This window comes from Eulemur rufifrons, chromosome 17, assembly GCF_041146395.1.
Source record: "Eulemur rufifrons isolate Redbay chromosome 17, OSU_ERuf_1, whole genome shotgun sequence".
Classification (NCBI taxonomy): domain Eukaryota; kingdom Metazoa; phylum Chordata; class Mammalia; order Primates; family Lemuridae; genus Eulemur; species Eulemur rufifrons.
Genome location: NC_090999.1, coordinates 42,114,685 through 42,131,243, shown reverse-complemented (window position 1 = coordinate 42,131,243; position 16,559 = coordinate 42,114,685). Strand labels below are relative to the sequence as shown.

The window sequence follows — 16,559 nt, the reverse complement described above, 5'->3', positions numbered from 1 at the left end:
ACATACCAGATGGTTTTGTACATCCCCTGAAGGATGTGATCAATGGTTTAGAAACTGCTGCTCCAAACAACAAAGTAATGCACATCATCCCTCCCTCCACAAGCTCTGGAGTCAGGTTACTCAAATTCAAATATGGACTCTTCTACTTACTAGCTTCGTTACCTCGGGCATGATATCGAACATCTCTGTGACTCAATTTCCTTATCTAAAAACAGAGATAATATCTTCATGGGGTTGTTGTAAGGACAAAATGAGCTATTATACATAGACTTAATACCTGACAAAAAGAGCTCAAAAAATGATAGTCATTCTTCTACTTATTATTCTTTTAAATTGTGGGGGGGAGTTTTGCCACAGGCAACTTACACCTACTAAAAAGAATGCCTATCTGGTTGGGCCACCTTGTTCACCAGGGTTTCTTAATCTTTTCAGTGATAAGCTACTGAATTAATAAAGAAGGTATAAGGCTCCTTCCTCTGTTTGCCAAACATTCCCTTTGGACATTACTATGTCAGGCTTTGATGGCTCTTTTTATTAAAGCTCCCAAATAATACAATACTCTGAAAATATCATGTTTCTTAAAAATAAATATACAGTTTATATTAAGTGATCATAGTATGTAGAAATTTCATCTTCAATGGATTACCTTTTTATGCTTAAGAAAATTTCTATCAAGTGCTACATTTCTGTGCCTCATCTTCAGGACATAGGGTTATAGTATGACACAGCAAAACATAGCACATTTATGGACAATAGCCAGGGGTCAACCACTGGTTTTATGTATCAGTTACTTCCCAGTTAAGACTGTGCTCTTTGAAGGGAGGAATTTTGTCCCATTTATTCCGATCAACTCTGTGTCATTTCAGTACCTAACATACAATTGCACAGTAAAGGCACTCAACAAACATTCATTGAACAGACTTGTTATTACATCTGTTTTAAATTCTTTCCAGGCCAAAATTCTTGCCAGGCTCTCTATAGTACAGAACTTTGAAGCTTCAGTGTGTTCAATCAGCTTTTTGTTGGAAAAAGTTCCAAAATGTTTTTGTAGGAAAACTTGGGCCCTGCCTTATATTCTCCTTGAGCCTATTTCTGCTCATAAAACAGTGTTCATCACAATTTGCGATTATATATTTATTAATATTTGCATGATTATTTGGTCAATGTATTTCACTCAACTGACTCCATGATAATAGGGATAATGCTGGGTTTTCTTTCCTCTGTAACCCTAAAAACCAGCATACAGTCTCACATGTGCTAGGTGCTCAATAAATATTTGCTAAATGAATTATCTATTCAGGAATATTAAGCTTTTCCTCTTTGTACAATCATGTCAAATCTTCCTCTAGAGTAAAACAATTAAGTCTTCCCTTGACCAGCAGCAGTATAACCTCAAACTCACTGAATACTTCTCAAAACCTAAGAGAAATATAGTATTAATTCATCCACTGATTTATTCATTCACTGAACATTTGAACTCCTTCAACTATGAGTCTAGCACTGTTCTAGATGCTTGCATTTTAGACTGGGAAGGAAAAGGGGAGGATACCATAAAATAAATAAATAAATAAATGTTATAGAAAAAATTAAAGAGGTTAAAGGGGCCAGAGATTGCTGGGATGCAAGACATGATTGAGGTTTGCTACTTCATAGAAAGTAGATAAGAAAGGATTCTTTGCTAAGGTTGGCATTTGAACAGGTAAAACAGCAGACTAGAGAGAAAAGCAGCAAGTGTGAAGGCCCTGCCTTGCAGGATGGGCAACCTGTTCAATCTCTTCCAGTGTTTAACAATATCAAGAAATATTAAGAAATATGAGGAGGTAGGTATTTTGGATTTTCACACTGACATAGAATAAGGGTAGAGGGTGGAGTGTGGGTGGGATGGAGATGCTACAATGTCCAGGAAAAATTCAAACAAAAAAATGGAAAGAATTGATCTTCCCAAAATACACACCAGAATTTTTGCTGGGAATTACAGCATTTTTGTTTTTGCTTTCAAATTGCCCTCATTACATTACCAAATGACAATAAATAAAAGATTGTGTAAATAATTTATGATGCAATCATACAAACAATTGTATTTTGTATAAATTTACTTCATTCTAATTCAACTGTATACTTTCAATCCCACTATTTTTCTCCATTATGCTGGTTCATTACATTTCACATGTGATATAGACTAGGTCTCAGTTCAAGAATTAATGTGACACTTATTCCACTATTGACTTCTCTGTCTCATAGTGTATACAAATACACTGGACAGGAATTGACATACATTGGCCATCAAATCAATCAGAGAATCATTCTCTCATTCTAATGTGGTAATATTCCCCATTTCCCACTATCTCTGATAATCATCTCATGTTTTAAGACCAGCTCAAAAGATACCTCGTCCATGAGACTTTTCCCAAGTTTCCTACTTGCTCACTTCTCAGTACTGCCATAGAAGTATGTTCCCCTTCCCTTGACTGGGTTTTCTTTACCTGCCTGTCTCCCTAACTAAACTATATGCTCTTCTAGGGCAACAACTAGACCTTACCTATCTATCTTTGTATTCTCAGTGCCCAGTACAGTGCCCGGTGCCTAGAAGGCGTTCAATTAATGATTATAGAAGAAATGGAGAATGAACGACCTTCAAGTTAAGCAAAAATATGTCAAACTCGAAAATGTACTTTTAAAAACCTAAGACCCTAGAAAACGTCTGCGTGAGTTGCGTTAAGGCAGGAAATAGGACCAGAAGGCTGATAGAGAAATCTCCACTTGAGGACTTTTTCAAGAACATGCTGAGAAGTACCAACTTCAGGGTTTTCGATGGCAACACTATCTATTGGCAGAGAAGGACAACACTTCTTAAGCCCTCTTCCTAATCTAAGATCCCTGAACGCCCCCCTACCCCGGGGAGATCTCACTTTGGAGAGCTCCAGTTCCCTGGGTGAGGCTCTCACCTTCCCATTCGTGGGAGGTTCCTGGATGTAGATGTTGCTCATCCTGATCAGTGCTCAGGAGTCTGCTCCTTTTGGGGGATGAGAGCGGACAGCCGGTCACTAAAGCTGTCCGTCTATCACTACACTCTTCCTTAAAACAGGTGGTCCGGGAAAGCTTCAGTCGATCAATATCTTGCAAGACAGCAACACTAAACGCTACCTTCGCCCAGAGCTAGCCAGCCCCTCACGGACGCCGCCATGTTGCTCCCGGACCCGAGCACCGCTAACCCTGAGAAGGGGGATTCCAATGTGCTCCAGAGAACAAGAAAATATTATAAAGTTCCTGTAGCTTAATGGAATTTGTATTACAATATTTCACAATATTAAAAGGCACAATTTTTGTAAATATTGGTGGTGTTGACTTCATACTCGCGTGGTCCCACTCACCCCCCGAAGCTGTTAGTAATGGTTCCGACCCTGTGTAGTTTGCAATATGAGTCTCCCGGAAACTGCATCCGCGTCTACTTGGTTCTGCTATTGCTGGAGGCTTACGGGGCCTTGCTTGGCCGTAGCGAAGGTGCCCCATCGCGGGTGCGAGAAAAAGGCCGCATTGGCTGTTTGTTGTCCGCCCAGCCAGCCGGAAGCAAACGCGTTCTCGAAAGGCGAAGGCTCCAGCGACCTCTCTTACCACCGTCATGGCAGTCCCAGGTGAAGACCAACAGCAGGGCCCCCCGTCTGTGCTTAGGGAGGGAGCTGGTAGGGTAAGGTAGATAAGGGTGCAGTGGGGCTGGGAGTAGCACCCCTGGGAATTTAGGCGGAGGCCGTAAAATTAACAATTTTGTTTGGTTTACATGAAAAAGTTCACACTCCAAAAATAAACTATGAAGGAAAGAAAGAAACTGTCTCCCGCGCCCGCAGCCAAGCCCCAACTGCACGGGTTTACCGGGAAAGTGTATGGTGAAAGGGAGCGAGGAGTGAGGGGCAATAACTGTAGGCCTAAGAGAACGGGCGGCCAGGAAAAACTGAACTGAACTTTGGTGTGGCTTACAAATAAAATTTGAAGTGGGAATACTTGGCAGACCCAAGTAGTCAGAGGCACTGTTTGCACTGGAAGTCGCTGGGACGAAACGGGCGTCAGGGGTTTTACTTCTGGCACTTCCTGTTGTATGTAGCTGCCTTGTGGCCTTCATCCGGTTGCTTTGCCGTCTGAGCCTCAGTTTCCTTATCTGTAAAAGAAGGAGCTTTGTTGAACTATATCTAAGATTCCTTCTTGCTCTCAAATTCAGTGTCCAGACGTCACTGATCTAAACACGGTAAACCCTGTGGAATAAGAATCATACATGGGAGATTTCTTCATACACAACTACCAGTTTACTTGGAAGTTCTAGTAGGAGAGAGGGCATCTCCTTAAATCGGTTTGGCCGCGATGTGTTCTGCAGAACACTGATTGCAGGAGATATTTTGAGAAATCTACACCCTCACCCTCCAACTTGGTGGAGATTCACAATGCTTTTAAGCATAGAAAAGATTCTGGGAAGTACTGTGGTTCAGAAGCTCTAACATTGTTTCAACCTGTCCTTCCCAATATTATTTGATCAGGTTTTTTGTTTGGTGGCAGCGTTTTCTGTACCTTATTCTAAGCACAGCTGTTATGGGAAGATGATGATTTTCTACTAACTGCAGTTTGGGGAAAAGCACATCTGGAACTGTAAGAGAGGAAATGTACACTCTTATTAAATACCTACTGTGTGTCAGGCACTGTACTAGGCATTGGGAATACAGTGATGAGCAAGATAGACTAGATTCATACAGAACTTAAAATTTAGCAGTGCAGAGAGAGAAATTTACAGAAAGTCGGATAAGTGCTATGGCAAGGAAAATACATGACCTTTGGAAGCACATGGTTAAGAGCACCAAACAGGGTACAGGACAGGCCAGAAGGACTTGCCAGAGGATGTGCCACTTAGGATGAGACTTAAAGAATTGTGGGATATGTAAAGGAAGAAGAAATATGTAAGAAGAGGAAATGAAAGTTGTTCGCTGTGGATGGAACTCAGAATACAAATGGGAGAGAAGTGAGAAATGAACTAGAGAGATAATAACATTAGCAAATATTTACTAAGCATTTACTATGGGTCACATGTGTCAGACATTGTGTCAAACATTGTATTTTGGCTCACTTGATAGCCACAACCACACTGTAAAATAGGTATTAATGTTCCCATTTTACAGATGAGGAAATGGAAGGTCAGAGAAATCAAGTAACTTGTCATTATGAGATAGTTCATAAGTGACAGGTCGGTCTGGCTTCTCTGTACTGTGTGCTTATTCATTTTGCCATGCTATAGTGTAACTTACCAGGTAGTTTCCAGCTCTTGAAGGACCTTGTAAGGCATGACAAGGAGTTTGGCATTATCCTAAGGATGGTAGGAAGCCATTTAAGGGTTTTTAAGTGGGTTCACATTTTGGAAAGATCACTCTGGCAGTACAGTAGATTGGAAGGGAGCTAGTTTGGAGGCATAGTCACTAGTTAATAATTCTGGTGAGTTATGATGCCTGATTAAGGTGGTAAGGAGAAAAGTGGATAGGTTGGAGATATATTTTTGGTGGTAGAATCACTAGGAATTGGTGATTAACTCAGTGTGGGTGGGTAAATGAGGTTTACCTGGGTTTCACTACTAGGCATTTGGGCCGAGCTGTTTACTGATATGGGCAACACCTCACAAATAGCAGGAGTTGGGGGATGATGATGAATTCCAATTTGGAGCCTGTCATGTTGAGGTTAGTCAGACATAGGAATGGAAATATCTAATAGATAGTAAGAGATATAATTTGTACCTGATCAATGTTGACAGCTAAGAGGCCAGCAGAGAAAAGACAAGCCTGCACAGTGGATTTGCTTAGGCATCCTGATGGGCCACATCAGCCCTGGTGATCATTGCATCACACAGCTGCATCCAAAGTTGACCTGTTGTCACTGCTCATGTCTTTAAGCAAGGTCTTTGACACGTATGTGGTATGGGCACTCTGGGGGACACAATGTCATAGTTTGTGCCTTCATAAAGCTTTAGAAATGAAATGTGCTGCTTAAGAAAAGGACAAAAGTGATTTTTTTAAAGGGGAAAAAATTCCCTCAAAACTTAGACCAGTGTTACAGATATGTTAACCGTCTTTCACTTCAAAATAATGAATGCTTCAAAGTATAATAATCTTAAATTGTGACATTTAGCTAGATGACAAGACATAGATAAAGTATTTAAACCCAGCAAAAATTGAGATAATAAGTGTGACAGCACTGTAAAAGTACAATACAAGTGTCATTAGAAAATATAGATACAGAAAATGTTAAGATAATTTCTTGGATGATTGATCCAGGCAGTGTGTTAAAGGAAAATAGAGCTCCATTCAAACCTTTTAAGGTAATCATCAAGGAGGACAAGTATTGTGTTATGCTGTTTTATTTTAGGTACAGTAGATTCAACTTGGCATTTCTTGGGATGGTCCTGCTAGTAGTTATTACAAGGTATAAAATAATGAGGCTGCTTTCCATAGCGTTGTATACAAGCTTAAATTATTGTCTAGGTAACAGAATGAAATGTAGACTCTTAGGAAAATCTTACTCTTAGTTATTATAGAAATGACATTTGAACAAATGTTTCAGTGAACATTGCTGTCTTTGAAAAACTGTTTTTCCCCATTCACAGTTGTTGAAATTAGCTCTGACATTCATGATTCACCCTTCTCTGTGAAGAGTTGAACTGGCTGACACGGGTGGCAATATATGTTACTGATGTGGTTGGCACAAAAACTAATTTTTTGGTGTCTCCTTCAGTGAAGTCTTGCAGCCAGGGGACGAGATTTTTCTGTAGCCAAGTTACATTTCAGTCTGGCTTATCAGAGTAAGATTCTTAAAACACATTATGATAGCATGTTAGTAATAGAATTCTAAATTATACTGTCTCTCATTTCTTTTCACTTTATGTTATAAGTAATTTCTTTTCTCTCTAGTTCATGCTGCACATTGCTACTGAAATACTTTTCCTAAATCATGTATCTTATCCTACCATTCCTGGGAGGCAGGAATTTAGTTCTTGACCCATATCTATGTAGTTTGTGTTTCTCTTCAAGCCACTTAACCTTTCTGAGGTTCAATTTCCTTGTCTCCATAATAAAGGAGTTGATGGCTAAAGTTTCTTAAGCCTCTAACGTGTTATTGCCAAAGCTCCCATTTCTGCAAGAATGAAGTCATGGCCAAATCACTTTCTACCCTTTCCTTCTACCACTCCCCTTATGCATTCTACAATCCTGCACAAATCTGACTTGGCCAACAATTCTGTGAACCTCCCATGTGCTTTCCTACCTATGTGCCTTTGTCATTATTGGCCCTCCTATACTGTCCACACCTGCCTGGGGGAAGCTTTCCCAGTCTCTGAGTTGAGAATCTTGCCTGCCACTTCTTACTTATTAATAGAACTCTGTGTCTTTTATGGAAACTGGCATATTCTGTCATGTATTACAGCTGTGGGTGCATCACCTTAGATAACCTAGTGTAGTGTAGCCTCCTTTAGTGTAAGGACTTTATTCATCTTTATGGCTTCTCTAACATGCAGTTCTGAATTATACCCATAATAGGTAAATAACAGATAACTTACAGGGTCGATAACTAGAATTGCTGCTGAGCAGAATCCAGTACCAAACAGACTAAGGTAGATAGCAATCTTGATTCTGTTTTATTGGATAATAAATTAAACTTTCTCTTCTTATCTTAAATGGATAACATTTATACCTTTTTTCCTCACAGGTTATTTGTATTTTTTGAGGCACGTAGACAAAAGAGTATAATACATTTACTTAAATGTTAGCTTTTTATATCAGTAGTTTAACTCTGATTGGTTTACTTTCACTTCTTTAAGGGTCAAATGATTATGAAGGCATTTTTAACTGAACATTAGCTCTTCCAAAGTATTTACATCAAGAAACTCATTTAGACTTTTTTTAATTCACAAAGAATTTCTAATTTCTGCAGTTTTTTTCCTATATTGCTTTAGGTACAGTATTTGGGATCCCAAAGAAAGGAGTATATCCATAAGTTCTTTTTTTATTTCAAAATACTAAGGGGCTACAAATTTTCTGTTACATGGATAGCTTTTAAAATGCTTAAGTCAGGGCTATTAGTGTGCCCATCACCCAAATAGTGTTTATCATATCTGTTCGGTAGATTTTTATCCCTCCCTTCCTCCACTGACTTTTTCCAGTGACTTTTACTTCTCTCTGTGCCCGTGTGTACCTATCGATTAGTTCCAAATTATTAGAAAGTATATGTGGTGTTCGTTTTCCATTTCTCAGATACTTAGGATAATGGTCTCTATTTGCATCCAAATTGCTTCAAAAGACATTAATTCATTTCTTTTTATGGCTGAGTAGTACTCCATGGTGTATGTATACTGCATTTCTGTTATCCACTCATGAATTGATAGGCATTTAGGTTGATTCCACCTCTTTGTGATGGTGAATAGTACTACAGTAAACATTTAAGTACAGGTATCTTTTTAATACAATGACTTCTCCTTTGGATGGATACCCAAGTGGGATTGCTGGATTGAATGGTAGGTCTACTTTTAGTTCTTTGAAGAATCTCCGTACTGTTTTCCAAAGAGGTTGTACTAATTTGCAGTCCCACCGCCAGAGTGTAAGTGTTCCTTTCTCTCTGCATCCACGCCAGCATCTATTGTTCTGGGACTTTTTAATAAAAGCCATTCTAACTGGGGTAAGGTGATATCTCATTGTGGTTTTAATTTGCATTTCCCTGGTGGTTAGTGATGTTGAGCATTTTTTCTCATGTTTATTGGCCATTTATCTTCTGGAAAGCTTCTGTTCATGTCTTTTGCCCATTTTTTAATGGGGTTGTTTGGTTTTTTTCTTACTGATTTGTTTGAGTTCTTTGTAGATTCTGGTTATTACCCCATTATCGGATATATGGCTTGAGAACATTTTCTCCCATTCTGTTGGTTGTCTCTTTGCTCTTTTAATTATTTCCTTGGCTGTGCAGAAGCTTTTAATTTAATCAAGTCCCATTTGTTTTTGTTGTTGGTATAATTGCCTTTAGGTCTTAGTCATAAATTCTTTTCCTAGGCTGATATCTAGAAGAGATTTTCCTACATTTTTTTGAGAGTTATTATGGTTTTGTGCCTCATATTTAAGTCTTTTATCCATCTTGAATTAATTTTTCTGAGTGGTAAGAGATAGGGGTCCTGTTTCATTCTTCTGCATGTGGCTATCCAGTTTTCCCCACACCACTTACTAAGTAGGGCTTCTTTTCCCTAGTGTATGTTGTTTTCTGCTTTGTTGAAGATGATTTGGTTGTAGGTAGATGGTTTTATATCTAGATTCTCTTTTCTATTCTATTGTTCTATGTCTCTATTTTTGTACCAATACCATGCTGTTTTGGTTACTATAGCCTGGTAGTATAATTTGAAGTCTGGTAATGTGATGCCTCCAGATTTGTTCTTTTTGCATCTTCAGTCTTCTTAAACAGAACAACTACCAGCATAGAATTTTATATCCAGCAAAACTAAGTTTCATAATTGACAGAGAAATAGTCTGTTCTAGACAAGCAAACACTGAGGGAATTTGTCATGACCAGACCTCCCCTAGAGGAAATGCTCAGAACTGCATTATACATGGCTCAGCACAATAGATACCCACCAGTGTAAAATCACCCAAAAGCTAAAGCTCACAGCTTGTATAAAACAATAGCACAGGAGGGAAAACAAAACAATAAAATACTATCCAACATGATGAACACAACAGCATCCCACATAGTAATTCTGTCACTCAGTGTTAACTGTCTGAATGCCCCACTCAAAAGACATAGGCTGGCTGAATGGATAAACATAAATCCTTTATATAAATTGGTAGAAAAATTGAAATACTTGGAGTTTGACTTTATATTCAACTTCAGCAGAGCGTATACCTATTATATAGATATTGCCATCTATGTGGTACAAAATATGGCTACAGTTTGAATTTTAAAAGCAAAAGAAATTGAAGTTGTCTTTAAGGATCCCCAAATCATGATAACTAAAACCATAATGGAGTAACCAAATGTAAAACTTGTTACAAAACAGAAAAGGAATCTATTCTAATTCAATCTAATCAAATTAAAAATGAAAAGAATGGATCCTGTGACAGAAGCAACTGCAATTTCTAATTCCTTAATACAAAAAAAAAAAAAACTTAGTTACTTAACCTGTTTAAATATAAGTGATTGTAGAAAATATTTTAATATAAAGAAAATGTTGACAGGCTTCCCCAAAATAGATAAGAAAAATATTTAATATAATATTAAGTTTTAGACATCACTGTTCGAGTTCCCAGTGACTAAATTGTTGACTTTGGAAACACAGGTAATGTGAAATTTCAGAGAAATAAATTTAAGTCAAATATAATGGCTTCTCATTACTTTCGGGACCACTGAACAACCTGAGGCAACTGTGCAGGACTCTCCCTTTCTGTCACTTTCTCTCATTCCTTTGTCTCTGTCCCTTCTTTTTGGTCTTCTCTTTCTCTTTGCCCTACTGTTAACTTTACAAACTTTTTTTGTGCTGACTACTTTACTAATATATAATATGTGTGTGCTTTTAAAGGTGCACTAATCACAAACATCAGCCTGGAGAATTTTTACATACTTTCCACAGAGATAATACTAATTTACTCTCCTACCAGCAATGTGTGAGAGTGTGTGCCCCCCTCTTCTCTTCACCTTTTCAATCTTTGCTACTCTAATAAGTGAAAATGGAATCCCTATATTGGTTTTAATGTACATTTCACCTATTATAAATACAACTGCACATGTCTCCATATGTTTCAGAGTTGTTTCTGTTTCCTTTTCTGTGAACTTTCTATTCAGATCCTTTGCCCATTTTTTTTTTTTTTTTTTTTCCTATTGGTTGTTGGGTTTTACACAGCAGGGATAATTGCCCTTAGTTGGTCCTGGGAGTTGCCAAGTATTTTTTCGCAAGTTGTCACATGCCTTTTGAGTTTGCTTTTGGTGGTTTTTGCCATTCAGGTTTTTTTATGTACTCAAATTTATAAGTTTTTATTTAATGACTTTTAGATTACAGGTCATGATTAGAAAGGAAAATTTTGAAGGAGGCAGGCTATATTATTTTGAACAGCCTTAGCAAACTTCAAAAAAGAGTGAAACAAAGAACAGCACAGGAGTGTAAGATGGAGAAATGGATAATTTAGCTAGTAAGGACCTCACAATCAAATTTGCTATTCAGTTTGATGTGTGTTTTGAGTATCATTGTATCATTCAGGGTTCTCATTACAAATGACAGAAAGTAATTTAAGCAGAAAAGGGAATATATCAGGGAGTTTGCTGATTCTAAGCAAAGCCTGGTTAGTAAGGCTCAAAAAATAGAAAAGACAAAGGGAATTCATATCCAATATTCTGCACGGGCTCAGACCTTGTTAGGGCTGCTGCTGCCATTGGCATCAGTGCCCCTGGAAACTGGATCCAGACAGCAGAATGAATTAACTGTACCCACTTCATTGTGTCACTTGTCTCAGATCCTTTGTGTCAGTTGCCTCAGATTCAAAGTCCCACATAGAAATATTCAGTTGACCAGGCAGTCATGAAAATTAAAGACAAATGAAGCTGAAATCTTAATTTAACCAAAGGCTGGTGAGGAAATAGCTGATATAAAAGTACTTTATTTAGAGTTCTTGTTATATTTCCCTTTTATGTATTAATAAAAGTTTCAGCTTTATTATAGAATATAACCTGCCCAGAAAAAGTTTTGTATTTTATTCATTCTAAAAATATAAGATACTTGAATGATGAGTTTTATCAGTACCTTTTGTCATAAATGAGTTCAATTCTAATACATGCTGAGATGAGATTATTTCAGATCTGTCCATTACAACATTTTTAGTCTGTTCTAGGAACAATAATGGTGCATTTAGCATAGTTTTGTTCAGTATTATTTAGCATCTACGGTTTCTATGGAAACAGACTTAAGATTGACCCAAATTCTCTGAGCTTTTTTTTTCCAACATGCAATTGTTTTCATAATGTAAGAGCCTGAGATTATATCATCAATTCAGTTTTGTTCCACAGTCAGTTTTGCTACAACTTGACATATTCATTCCCATACTGTGCAGTGAAAACCACAGGGTTTATGGGGAAAAGATGGGGTTGGAGCATTGCCCTCAAAAACTTCCTCAGTGACACACAAAAAGATAGGAACTAATAAAAACAGTAACACAGTTTTATATATGTTAGTTGGCTAAAAACAACAATAAATGTGGCACTTGACCTTTAAAAAGATCTGGAGTTTACTGAGAAAGTGGGTTTCGGAAGAGTTGTAGCTTCTGAGTTGTGAAGTGGCGGTAGGAGAGTGATGATATGAAATCGATGGAAAGTTAGAAAGCCAGAAGTGGGTAAACGGAAGTCACTAGAAATATTTTGAGATATGTACCTGTGTTTTGTATATTCCTACAAGGGTCGGGTCAGCTGGATACAATTTTCTGCATTCACTTAGTGTTTTTTGTGGACAAAAGTCATGATATCCTCAAATTGTCCCCTAGTGTATTAGTTACATTATAACAGTACATTTGCATTTTTAAAACAACCATTATAGCAGAATTGACTGTATTTTTACAAGAACAACTCTATAATATAATACATATGTATTTTAAAGTGAAATGAGAATTAGGGGAAAATAATGTTTTAACTTCATAACATTAAAGAATAGTTTTTAAACGTTTCTTTTTAAATTAGTACTGTTTTATATTTGCACTGTATGTATTTTAATGTATTATTAATTTGGGATGATATCTCCAATTTAAGAGTTTAGGAGTTACATGCCCTTCATCCTTCACCAAGAAAATGTAATAATACTATACTGGACCTCTTATTGTTTAATTGAAGCCACTGTTGGAGAATAAAATTAGTTTTAACTATATATACATACAATGGAATATTAGCCATAAAAAGGAGTAAAATTCTGATACATGCTAAAATGTGGAGGAACCTTGAAAATATTGCACTAAGTAAAATAAGCCAGACCTAAAAGGACAAATGTTCTATGATTTCCCCATATATGAGATACATGGACTAGGCAAATTCATAAAGACAGTAGAATAAAGATTACTTGAGGGAAGTGGGACTGGGCAGTTGTTTAATGAGTATAGTTACTGTTTGGGATGATGAAAATGTTTTGGAAATGGATAGTGGTGGTGGTTGTATAACAATGTGAATGTATTTAATGCTACTGAATTGTATACTAAAAATGTTAAAATGGTAAATTTTATGTTGTGTATTTTTTATCACAATAAAATCAGTTTTGTTTTAAGAGATAAGGTCTTGCTCTATTACTCAGGCTGGAGTGCTGTGGCATGACCATAGCTCACTATAACCTTGAACTCCTGGGCTCAAGCAATCCTCCTGCTTTAGCCGCCTGAGTAGCTAGGACTACAGATGCCTGCCACCACGCCTGGCTAGTTTTTTATTTTTTTTATAGAGACATGGTCTCACTATATTGCCCAGGCTGGTCTCAAACTCCTGGCCTCAAACGATCCCCCTGCCTTGGCCTCCCAACGTGCTAGAATTATAGGCATGAGCCATGGTGTGAGCCACTGTGCCTGGCCAAATAAATCAGTTTACTTTTCTCTCTGGTATTTATATCTTCAGCATGGCCTACATGTACTATTAATTACCCAGATTCTCTGAATATTTGTAAACATTTATCAGAACTGGATATATAACTAGTTTGCTTTTGCTTGTCAAAATTTAACTGTGGATTTTAAATGTTTCTTACAATACCTAGCAATCAAAGTGAATTTTTTTGAATTTCACCAATTCCATTAAGAAAGTCTGAATTTTTTTTTCTTCTAATGGAAAGCAGAAAAACATTTGTTAATGTTCACTGTTCACATATACATGTAGTAAATTAACTCCTTAACATTTGAGAAATAGGCCAAAGTACCCTGGAATTTCTTACTTGGTGTTGTAGAATTCCTGGAATGTTTAAGGTGTTGACTATAATACTGAATTTTTATTGAATTAGAGAAAAATATGTTCTTGAAGTATTTGTCAAATACTTTGAGTAGATTGGTGTTTCCATTGATTTCCAAGAGTCATAATAATTGAACAGTTTTATTAAGGTAGGTCAGGGATAGTTTGTTTTGTTTTGTTTTTTTTAAGAAATCTACAACAAATGGTTTGCTTGGCTATTTCATGTGATAAAGTTTTTATGTTTTTACTTACATATTTCCTAAAATGTTATCCAATTGTATTTCAGGTTGCAACAAGGACAATGTTAGAGCAGGCTGTAAAAAATGTGGCTACCGTAAGTACACTAAAAAAATAACATTTTGTTCATTGCTATTACTGGAATCGTTGCCTCTTGGGCAATATGACTTAGCACTCTGATTTCAGGGACCCTATGCATAGTCCTTCAGTCTTAAGCTAAGGTTTACAGTTGATTCAGAAATTCCTCTGTTAGCACTAAATATTCAGTTTTCTTCTCTGCTTTACACCCAGTGACAGGTATGACTAGCAAAGATATCATGAAATACAAGTGGTTAGTAGTAGATTTAGGAGTTTGGAGAAAGTATATAGTTCTAAAAGTGCATATATATACTTTTACTCCTTATCCTTATAGGTACTAGGTGAGGCAGTGAAGGCAATGCAAACTATTTATGAAGATTTTTTGTGCTTATTGAATTTACTTACCATTTTTTATAAAGATGTAATTGGTCCCAGAATTTCTGCTCATGGGCAAAAACTTGATTTAAACAATCATTAATCTCTGTTATCATTAATATAATAGAATGAAAAGGTAAAGTTCAACACGTGCAATTATATACTACCAATTTGTAACCTTATACTGTAAATAAATATTATTCCTCTAATTAAATATAGTAATTCCTAAAGCTTTACTAACAGCTATAACAACAGCATTCACTATTTTCTAAGTTGTCTGGAGACCCCACAAATTAACCTGAATTTTTAATACACTCCAATTCATTGAAGAGCTATTTATTTTTTACCAATTAAAGTTGATTTGACAAAAGAGTTTCATAGAAGAACATGTCATAAGAGAGCACTCAAGGCATAACTCTCAATCAGAAGGACAAAATAAAAGCATGCCAAGAAACCAAGTTACATACTTCCAAGTTAAGGCTAAAACCTGGCTCAAGGAAAGCTTGCTCAAGTAGCAAAATTGAGCGCACGAATGTCCATGTCCCTGATAAAATGAAAACTGAAGAATGTACTTGCATGCAAGAAAGGAGTGTGATATTTTCTATTTTTTTAAATTTGTTTCTATTTATTTCTGCTTTGTTTACTTTCACTCATTGCTAACTTACATGTCTCATCTCTTTATTCAAGACTTAAGAATGCACTACATCTAGAAATGTTGTATTTACTTCAAAATTTAGTATGCTTGGCTGTCCCATTTACCAGAGAAATAGTAACTTTAAGACAGACTAGTTGTTTTGCACTGAGGTTCTGTAGATGAACAAGGGTATGAAAGAATCAAAAAGACTTGTGAAAGAATTGCTCAAATGGCCAGTAATGAGAGGTGTGAGTGGTCAGTGATTTAATCAGTCATGCCTATGTAAAGGGACCTTCATAAAAACCCCTGAACAACAGGGTTCAGAGAGCTTCTAGGTTGGTGAACAGATAAAAGTGCTGGGAGTATGGCATACCCAGAGAGGCCATGGAAGCTCTGTGCCCCTTCACTCATACTTTGCCCTAGGCGTCTCTTCCATTTGGCTGTTCCTGAGTTCTATGCTTTATAATAAACTGGTAAAAGTAAGTAAACTGTTTTCCTGAGTTCTGTGAGCCATTTTAGCAAATCATCAAACTTGAGGAGGGTCTTGTGGGAACCCTCTGACTTTATAGCTACTTGGAAAGAAGAATGGGTGGCCCAGATTTACAGTTGACACCTGAAGTGGGAGGAGTCTTGTGGGTGTGCTAACTCCAGGTAGTATCAGAATCGGATTGAACTGTTGGATACTTAGTTGTCCAGAGAGTTGGAGAACTGTTTGTTGGTATGGAAAAACCCACACATTTGATGTAGAAGTGTTGTGAGTAGAAACAGTTCAGACCATACTAGTAGATGTGAAGTGGTATCACATTATGGTTTTGATTCGTATTCCCAAATAACCAGTGATGTTGAGTATCTTTTCCTGTGTTTATTGGCCATTTGTATTTCTTCTTTAGAAAAGTATTCAAGTCCTTTGCTCATTTTTTAATTGAGCTTTTTGTTGAGTTATATAATTCTTTATATATTCTGAATATTAAACCATACCAGATATGATTTGCAGATGTTTTCTCCCATTCTATAAATCATCTTTTCATTTTCCTGATAACGTTCTTTGCACAGAAGTTTTTAATTTTGATGAAGTCTGTTTTATCAATTTTTTCTTTTGTTGCTTTTGCTTTTTATGTCTTATCTAAGAATCCATTGCCAAATCCAAGGTAATGAAGATTTACCCCTATGCTTTCTTCTAAGAGTTTTATGGTTATAGTTCTTAAATTTTATGGTCTCTGATCCATTTTGAGTTAATTTTTGCATATGGTGTGAGGTGAGGGGTCCAACTTCATTCTTTTGCATGTGG

The 16,559-nt window shown here is 36.8% G+C and overlaps 2 protein-coding genes across 3 annotated transcripts in view; one reads left to right on the top strand and one right to left on the bottom strand.

Moving 5' to 3' along the window:
* Positions 1-3,221, bottom strand: part of CWC27 (CWC27 spliceosome associated cyclophilin) — a 194,075-nt gene extending 190,854 nt beyond the window's left edge. The window contains exon 1 of one of the 2 annotated variants that reach the window (XM_069492058.1): positions 2,946-3,221. In XM_069492058.1, coding sequence (XP_069348159.1) covers positions 2,946-2,987 — 42 coding nt within the window. In that variant the 5' untranslated portion in view covers positions 2,988-3,221. The remainder of the gene's footprint in view (positions 1-2,945) is intronic. The other variant, XM_069492057.1, reaches the window with a different exon arrangement.
* Positions 3,222-3,470: 249 nt separating this feature from the next.
* SREK1IP1 (SREK1 interacting protein 1) overlaps positions 3,471-16,559 on the top strand; it is a 31,662-nt gene continuing 18,573 nt past the window's right edge. Inside the window, exons 1-2 of the mRNA XM_069492326.1 lie at positions 3,471-3,632; positions 14,234-14,281. Of these exons, the coding sequence (XP_069348427.1) occupies positions 3,620-3,632; positions 14,234-14,281 (61 nt within the window). The 5' untranslated portion in view covers positions 3,471-3,619. The remainder of the gene's footprint in view (positions 3,633-14,233; positions 14,282-16,559) is intronic.